Source organism: Helianthus annuus, chromosome 15 (assembly GCF_002127325.2).
Source record: "Helianthus annuus cultivar XRQ/B chromosome 15, HanXRQr2.0-SUNRISE, whole genome shotgun sequence".
Lineage (NCBI taxonomy): Eukaryota > Viridiplantae > Streptophyta > Magnoliopsida > Asterales > Asteraceae > Helianthus > Helianthus annuus.
In genome coordinates, this window is record NC_035447.2 from 139,745,581 (window position 1) to 139,755,322 (window position 9,742).

The 9,742-nt window shown below is 34.7% G+C and overlaps 1 protein-coding gene and 1 long non-coding RNA gene across 2 annotated transcripts; both read right to left on the reverse strand.

Annotated features, from left to right (window-relative positions):
- Positions 1 to 275: 275 nt before the first annotated feature.
- On the reverse strand, positions 276 to 657 carry LOC110910619. Its single transcript, XR_002576328.2, has 3 exons — positions 606 to 657; positions 435 to 491; positions 276 to 319 (listed from the first exon to the last, which is right to left on the reverse strand). It is a non-coding gene; the product is annotated as an uncharacterized LOC110910619 (long non-coding RNA).
- Positions 658 to 4,262: 3,605 nt separating this feature from the next.
- LOC110912667 (F-box/kelch-repeat protein At5g42360) lies at positions 4,263 to 7,397 on the reverse strand. Its single transcript, XM_022157442.2, has 2 exons — positions 7,051 to 7,397; positions 4,263 to 6,218 (listed from the first exon to the last, which is right to left on the reverse strand). The coding sequence occupies exon 2, from the start codon at positions 6,189 to 6,191 to the stop codon at positions 4,512 to 4,514; it is 1,680 nt and encodes a 559-aa protein (XP_022013134.1). The 5' UTR covers positions 6,192 to 6,218; positions 7,051 to 7,397; the 3' UTR covers positions 4,263 to 4,511.
- Positions 7,398 to 9,742: the final 2,345 nt, after the last annotated feature.

The window sequence follows — 9,742 nt, forward strand, 5'->3', positions numbered from 1 at the left end:
CCGATGCATCACATCCCTACATCATGTTTCACTGTAAATTCACTTAAAACTGAATTCTAAACATAACAAATGCATATAATACATCTATGTGTCTACATATGTCTGTTCTTTACAATGGAAACATGTAACTAAGAACGTAAAGCGTTTGATGCTTAATAACGAAACACAACCCATATGAGAGCAATAGATGGTTCATGTACACCTTGAAGTACATACAAAAAGCTTTCTTAATTTTTTAACCCATCCATAGCTTCAAAACTCTATCCCGACCACCCGATGCAACTTTCTCACCATCTGAACTCCAATCCACAGCAAAAACCTTAACAAATTGAAAGAAAAGAATGATAATAATTATCATCTTGTTGAAATGACCTTTATTCTTGTTAACCTTCTTTTTTTTAAGAAAAAAAATATAAATTAAAAAAAATAATAACCTCATCTTCATGACCAGGAAGGTCTTGCTTCAATTTCTGTGTCCTCACATCCCAAACCTAAATATATAACATGTTTAAGATAATAACAAATTAAAACAGTACTTGTAAATTTATAGAATTGATCTGAATTATTCATTATTTATAATCAATTATGAACAAAATTAATGTTACCTTCAAGGTAGAGTCCTTGCTACCACTCAAGAGAAGCCTGCTGTCAGCAGACTAACTGCACAAAACCATACAACACTTGAGAAACGAATTCGTAATAGCATTTCATGGATTTCTATTACTTTATAACATCTAACAAAATAAAATTGGCAAATAAAGCAGAGTTCCTAACCAACTCAGATTTATACGGATCCGTCATATGAACCAGAAACCCAACTTCCATATCTGCAAAGAAAATAAGAATACACACAAAAAAGTTGAAATTAGAACAATATTATATTCAAATAAACAGAACAAAAAGTCTGTTTTATTAAATTTTCAAACTCCGTAACAACATGGCAACATAATAAATCTGTATACATAATCAAAATAAGCGATTAGGGTTTATGATGGAATGAATGAACTGGAAAACTAAGAAAAGAGGATTCACCAGAAACAAATAGAAATCCATTACGGTGTATTAGAACATCAATAAACAGACAAATTACAACAATCAACTGGTTAAAATCTCATATAAAAAACAATTAGCGGATCCTTAACATCAACAACAACATACAAATCATACAATAAAATTAGGGTTTTCTAATAAAAACTAAAAATTAACATACAGAGGTGGAATCCAACTTACCGATCCTTGTATTTCGAAGTCTAATGATGAACATAAAACATAGCAGGCTTCTTCAGTGATCGTTTCAAACATCCGATTAAAAGAAATAATTTGTATATAATCGATATAATTGGAAACGGTTGCATAATTTCCTAATAAAACTTCCAATTATTGAATAAGATTGCAACCTTCCATATATAATCTAAAGAAACCGCGCAGAGAATTGAAGGAATTGAAGGAAATTAGAGAGAAGAAGAAAATACCGCCTAAAATCCCAATTCTCTGGCCAAAGAGAATAGCCACATCAAAGTCAAATAGTCAAACACTATTTTGCTTTAGTATAATAGATAGATGTGAAGAGTTCAAATGAGAAGAAACTTTTTGTAAGAAGAAAAAAGAAGAAATTTCTACCAATAAGAATGCTTCATTTTACTTCATTTAATATAAGTATTAATGTTACTATAAGGGTAATATGGTAAACCTATAAAAATCATTAATTAGTAGTATTCCTCTTTAATAGCTAACTACATTAAAATTTGTAACTTATCTTCAAAATATATATTTTTTCAAAGAAATAAAATAAAATAATTTAGAGTGTAGGATAAATTACAATGTGTATATGATAAATTACGGGTTGTGTAGGATAAATTTTAACATCTCTAGGGTAAATTTCGAAAGGTGTAAGGTAACTTTTGATGTAGGAATAATATATTCCCCTAACAAAAACGTAAGCCCGAGCCCTACCATAAAGTCACACTTATACATATTAATACATAAAACCCACCATAAGTGGGCTACATCACGAAGAACCAATAAAACCCGCAATGGGCCTTCAAAAAATTACGGCAGCTGCACTTGAGAGTTGGCCCAGATATTAGCAATAAAGCTGACTGAGGGGCCCAAAGTTGGGCCGCATAAGAATACCCCTGGTGACACAGCTCTCGGCCTGACAATCTGGGCTGGACATGATTCACTTGGGCCCAAACGGATCCTGAGGAAAGCCTGCTCGCCAAACATATAAGCTGGGCCGCAAAACAAAACCTCCACCCACTGGGCTTCGGCTTCTTAATTTCTTGATCCAATGTAAGTTATTTAATTATGTTTTAGATTCGTAGGATTCATAGATGTAAACTGTTCATACCAATCTATCACTGACTTGGTTATTAGTTGCTAAATCACACCAACATAATTTGAAATTAGTAGTCGAATAGTTGTTTTTATTTCTTTGTTTGTTATTTTTTTGGGCTTTTCAAATTAACTTTAGTTTGTATTATTGTGTATTGAATCAGCTTGCAAAGCTAGGATGGGATCGCAAGTGTCACTTCAAGGTATTTTTTGGTTTATTTGACGTGATGTCGCCGCCGCAACGCGCGGTGCGGGCAAAAATCTAGTTATTTCAAAACTGAAACGTTAGCCCGTACTTTTTTGTTTTACTATAAATAAACACCCTTGGTTATATCTTTTCATACCTGTAAACTTTTCTAAATGAGATTATATGCATGAGGACCGCAATAAAATTGGAGTATTATCTAAAAAGGGTTTAGAGATCTACCTGATAAGTTTATCATCACATTAGAGATGATCTGATGAATAGTATTTGGAATCTTAAAGACCTTTCTTTAGGGGCGGGCACTCCAATACTCCATAATTTCATTATTTGAACTCTTACCATCAACTAATCCTATTGTGACACCTTATATTTATCACTTAAACCCTTATGAGATCAAATTAGCTATGGCGTTATACTAGCTCATCACTTCCTTCCACCAACAACCAGGGGCTGAGCTAATGTGTTAGTAGGAAGCACGGGCTACGGCTCAACCCCGTCTTCGTAGTGTAAAATACCCCTCAACTTCGTATCCATAGTGTAAAAATACCCATCAACTTCGTCTTCGTTATACAAAGGGTACCTCTGATCCCAAAAAATAATTTTGGGATACTCTTAAAATTTTGAGCTATTTCCGCCACTACCAACAACCAACCACATCGCCACACGTTTCTTCTTCCCCACCTTTTTCAACCATCACAAGCTAGATGATAAACCCGAAAATGAGTCATCACGCCATGGTACCCTCACTTGCGGTGGTGTATCACGTGAACCCAATGAACCTTGGCCTCCACCACGGAAGTGCCCAAGTGGCTTGCTGTTGTAACAATTTAATTTAAGTAGTTTTATGTTCTTTTTAATTAAAGTATGTATTATTCAAAGTATGTAACGTTTAAATTTTCATCCAATACATTTTAATTTAAATTTCTTATACAACAATTATACCCACTAAATTTCAAATATAGGTAAGTTATTTGTAGGGTTTGGAGAAGGTAGGATGTAGGCAAACTTTATTTTCAGAGAGAACCCGACTTAAAACAGATAGCACAAGAACAAAACAAAACTAAGTAAACACAAAAAACAAAAAGGAAGATGAAATAGTATCATAATAAAAACATGAACCAGTATAACATTATGCACAACATATAGACATACATAATCACAATCACAAATAAAGTCCACCTAAAGTATAAGAACAACTAAAGGCACCATTATACCTCCCCCTAATTCCCGAGTTAAGTTAAGGGGAGAAAAGAAAGGATTCTCTCATTTTCTTTTCTTTTCTCTCCATTTCTTTTCAAATTGGAAAGATTAAGTTTAGGAAAAAAAACTTTTCATTTTCTCTTCTCTTCTCTCCTTTAATAAAACTCTGGAACACAACTAAAAATTATTTCCTTCCAAATCTTTTCTTTTCTCTTATTTAATGAAACTCGGGAACACAGTGTAAAAGTCCTTTAACCTTATACCTACTCCCCTATGCCTGCCTGGTGCAACTCTAGCAAGTCCTGTCTAATCCACTATCCCAAATCAATTTTGGTCTACCTCTTCTCCACCTTCATCCACATTAAAGGTATTTTGTATGTTAAAATTCATTTGTATTTGATCTTCACAGTATGTTTGGTAGAGTTTAAAGTTTAAACCTATTTGACTAGTTTTTTTTTTTTTTTCTAAAAAAGTAATTTCCTATATCTATTTAACCCGTTAAAAAATAAAAGAAATAATAATACAATTCAGAAATTTGACTTCACAACTTGGGTTAATATCAAATCAAACAACAAATAGAATGTTCATTATATCATGCTATAAGCCTATGATAATTCTTTTTGTCGTGACAACAATTTATACGGTTAAACTAAAAGAAAACGATAACACCATACCCTTGCTAAGAAAACAGGATCACCAACAAACCCTCTCTAGTTCCGCCCATACACATCACACTAGATTTATCCAACTCATGAGCTCCTCGATTTGCGTGTCACAAACGCAAAACCGCCATCATTTTCGTCGCACACGAACTCGCATCCAACTCATGAGCCACTTGATTTCTTGAAACATGAACCCAATTCTTTGATCCACCAGAAACATCAAACATTGTCAAAAAATCCAACACCTGCCCAAAAATCTTGAACATTTCAACCCCAAAAATCATATTTTTGTCACCAACAAATGTTGTGTTCCAATCCATAGGTGCATCTGGATGTGTGGACAGTTCTTCCCAGTTAAGATAAACAAGATCAAGCTCCCATAGTTTTCTAACCGCTTTGTTTCTTCTCCCGATTTGGCCATCCCCTTCGCACCAAGAAACCGACACCATAAACAACCGATTCTCACACGAAATAATCGTCGGGTAGTACTCGTGCACACGGGGTGGTAATGTGGTTGTTTGGATTCTAAACCAATAACCCCTTTCGATGTCATACGCTGCAAGATTGTCGCTTTCTGAGTACGCGTAAAACAACCCGTTACAAAAGGTGGTCGAACACACAACCCCGAAATCAACCGGTAATCTTTGGACTTCGGTCCATTTATTGGACGAAGAATCGTAAACTTCACAAGAATCTAACGGTTCGTCCCACGATCCGACACCGCCTACAGCGATAATTAAGAACCTTCTAGAGTCTTTCCCACTTGGGTTTTCGTTTTTTGGTCTCAACGTAACCTCGGGTTCATCGAAAGGGTATCTTAGTTGACGCCTAACCGAAAGCCTATGTGGGTCCTCATATACGTCGGATATTCCATTGATTCGTGTTCTGACCAAACGTCGATCTTGTCGAGTATGTTGAGTTTTGATGGTCAAACTATCGGAGTTGACTTCACATACACCAAGAACTGGTTTTGACCTCGCGTGTTTCATGGACGCAACCTTATGCCACAAGTTTGTTAACGGGCTAAACACCAAAACGCCTTTGTGGGTCTTAACCGAACTTCGGTCCAGTTTACCGAAATTGGTTAAACTAGAACAACCCCCAACAATGTAGACATTTTCCTGAATACTAACTACTGAAAACATGAACCGGCCTTTAATAACTTCTGAACTGATTGTATGCCATTTGTTTGATGAAACATCAAACGCGTGTATTTCGTGTGAGCAAAAACCAGATTTAACCGCCCCGAAAAGAAACAACCACGGGCTCTGATAGAGCCTGTTACGCCTCATTTGCATAAACCGAGGCGTTGTGGTCAAAAACCTCCATTTTTTGCATACTAAACGGGCTTTCATAAGACTAGTCAACGGGAGTCGAACCAAACACATCTCCACAATATCATCCGGTAAAAACACATGTACGCCTTCGACTTCCGGAGCTTTCCGAATACTTCTCCTCCGGAACCTTTCTTTTAACCCATGTGAAAAGCAATCTACATTCGTATCCTCAGGCCCGCATACGGGCTTATACCCTTTTCCATCTTCGATGGAACTTGCAGAACGCCTTCGACAACCGATTTCACCAAACTCATCACCGGTGGTTGCACCAACTTTGCAGCCGCCGCCACGAGTGTATAGAGCTGGACACCTCAGCGAAATCCCGTTTGGCTCATCTTCATGGTTCTTTCTTTTTATCTTCTGGCTTAGGCTTCTAACTAAGCGTTTCGATACACTTAAAACCTCGAGTTCTTGATGAAGTGATGCTTCACCCACTAAATTTTCGGATATCATCTTGTACCCAAAACATTGATCTCTAACCTGTCAAATTTTATATGCATATTAGAAACCTCCAATTGTTGTTTTTCCCCCCTCAAACCTGAGGGTGGTGTCTGAATTTCTAAACGGATTTGGGTCAGTTTCGGGTCAAGCACGTGAACACGTTTAGTTAAACGGGTCATGTTCGAGTCAGCCTGGCACGTCCACTGGTTGATCCATTTAATTTAACCCCTATAATATTATAATTATTATTCTTTTTTTAAATTGTTTGATTTCACAAGTATTTTATGCCGTAAATTTAAAGATAAAAATAGATTATTATCAAGTTTTATAGATTATATGTAATTGGTCTATGTCTATATACATTGATTATTTTATTATAAATTGTATTTTTTTTTTTTACTTCATGCAAAAGCATAAAATATATAAAACATCGGGTTAAACGGGTCGTTTTCATGTAGCCTAAAAAAACTTGTGTTGTGTGTAGTCCGGGTTAATGTGTCGGACAGAAGTTTTGGGTTCATGTCGAGTTCAGCCCGTCAACCCATAAACACGACCCATTAAACACCCCTACCTACCCACACCCCTGCATTCAATTTTTAAAATCAAAATTTCAAGATATTTGAAACTTTGCTCAAACTTTTGCAGTTTTAGGATGAATCCAATTGGGATTCACACATTTCAAAATTCAACTTCAAAATAAGAATCTGTTCACAGACCCTAATTCAAATTAGGGATTAAACCCTACCCTAATGAGCAAATCACATAAACACACAACCACTGAATTCAAACAAGATACTAACCACAATCACATATACTCCATAGATCAATGCACTAAAATTAATTAAAAAAAAATAATAAGAACTAAACTGACCTGATCAAAGCATTCCAATTCAAGATTCTTGAAATGAGCATAAAGATCAAACCAAACAGATGGGTGATTTAAAAAACTGAAATTGAGGATGAATCTTGAAGTGGGAAATAATTAAAATGAGATTTTTTTGTTTGGGTTGATATTGGTAAAGATCAAAAAGGCAAAAGGCAAAGAAAAGAAAGAAATCCTTTACCCAAGAAAAGAAAGAAATCTGGTTCTGGTTCTGGTTTCTTGTTTTTAGTTTCTTTATAAATAAATCAATCAATCATCATGCCAAGGTGTGGAGCATCAGCATTTATTTCTTTCACCTTTCCCTTCTTTATAAAATTCATTAGAATTGAATAATGATGAGAAAAATTGATGCATATTAATTGAGTATTAAAATGGATAGATATGATTCTTTAAATAGTTGTTTAAAATTTTGTAAATTTATATATTCAAAACTATTAAATCCGCACGTTGCGCCGGAAATGCTCGCGTTGCGTTATGGGTGGGTATTAGTTCGTTTAACTTCGGTACTGACACTTGTTATAGTCACCAATAGAGAAAAAAAATCATGATATGACCAAAAATATACCAACACAGCGGGAATTTGACCGGTATTGGTTTGTTTTGTTACGCCACCTACACTCGTTACAACAACTCATAGAGAAAAAATCTTGATATCACCAAAAAATACCGACACATAATTTACATGGATAAAAAACAAACACAAGTTATATAAGATATATAAAAAACACATAATACATATAAAAAACCACTAAACAACACATATAAAAAAACCTTTAAAACAAATAATTACTATTACTATTCATTTAGTTCTTCTATTAATAGTATACAATTTTGATTTTTTTACTTTTAACTCAAAAATATTTGATAAATTGCATTTAGTCCAAAACTATTTGATTTTTTTTTCTTTTAACTTAAAACTTTTCCTTTATTTACAATTTAACCTTAGAACTTTTTTACTTTCAACTTTGGTCCTATATACTTTCATATTTCGTAAATTTTCCGTTTTACGTTTTGTTCTAAATTTTACGAGTTAACACAACGTAACGTGTGTAGTTCAACGTTTTTACGTTTTGTTTTACGCTTCATTCTAAATTTTGTGAGTTAACAAGGCGCAGTATGCGTGTGTGGTTCAATGTTTTTACATCGTCTATTTTCCCCTGTTTAACAGGTTCGTCGCAAAGTGCGGGTCCTAGATCGACTTAGTTATTATTTTCTATGTTTTACAGTTTCGATCTAATTTCTTCGCATTAGCATGCCGCAACTTCAATGTTGGTGGTCATTGGCAGTTGTGTGACATTGATGCTATTTGGCATGATTTTACAAAGCTCCAACGGGCAAACTCCAGTGAAAGAAGGCAGATGTACCGGTAAGGAGAAGGTGGCCATATAAAATTTTTGGTAGGGTGCGATCGTGCCATAAAAGCTGAAACTTGATGAAAATGTAGTGTGAAAGAGCTCGTGATGAGCATGAATTAGCTTCACATGTACGTTTTTGAAAGTAAAACTCTTTTTTCTTTGAAATTGTTCTTTTTTAGTGGTGAGAACACTGGTTTTATGTGGGTGTTCTGAGGAATTGGTTTGGCGAGTGTTGAATTGGGAAATTTGGGGGTTGAGAAGTGGGGAATTTGGATTGGAGGTAGATGAATTGGGTGGGAAATTGAGAATCTTTGTGATGGAACCCTAATTTATGTTGTGGAAAAAGAGTAGAAATTGGGGTCTGTGGCATGTGGGAGAGGGGATGTATAACTTTTTTTAGCTGAGGGGTATTTTAGTCATTTTATTAAAACTTAACGGTGAATTAGATGGGGTTAACGAAGGTGGACCGTAATTATTACAAAAATGAAAGCACATTGACTGTTTTAGCAAATTTATAAACTAATGGACTGAAATAGTGATTTTTTTGACAAATAACACTGACGAAAAACGTAAGTAACTCAAATTGATTTTAGGGCGATGCCATGATGATAAACATTAGCTTAAAGGAAAAAAAAATAACCTAGTTAGTTTTTGTTTTGGTTAAATATAGTTTTATAATTTCAGTAAAATCAAGTAACTTTTTTATATTTTGTTATGTAAATAGGAATTATACTTTAAAATCAAGAATTTTATTATCTTTAATTTTATATATTTCTTTAAAAGTGACTTTAATAAGTTAGTTGTGCCGTACGTAAATGTTGCATATATATGTGGTTGTGTGTATAGAATGTTGCATAATAATTCATTAACTAGTATTTTTATTCCGCGCGTTGCACGGGAATTTGGTTGGTATTGGTCCAGTTCATTACGGTACTAGTACTTGGTATAGTAACGAAACAGGTAAAACCAAATAGCGATACAGATACCGATATTAAAACTTGATGTAAACCCAAACGATGCGACGTGGATGTAGATTTTACTTTAAACACTATGATATGTTAACGCATCCTGATACGCGATACGAACCTATATTGGCCTAGACATGAAAGTTACGACGCGAGCTAAGTGGACTTTAGTATCTTAGGTAAAGGGAATATGGTTTATTTCACACTAACATAATGTAAAATAACCCATGGTATTATAGCTTAGTGGTATGTTAGTGGTGGGATAAGGCTTATGATCATTAGGTTATGGGTTCGATTCCCACAAAGGGGGTTTTTTCCTAGATTTATTGGGTTTCCTCCTGAATTGCTGTATAGGCATTA

Bases quoted from the DNA above. Each gene is read 5' to 3' on its own strand.
- LOC110912667 (XM_022157442.2), bottom strand. From the start codon at position 6,191: ATGATATCCGAAAATTTAGTGGGTGAAGCATCACTTCATCAAGAACTC.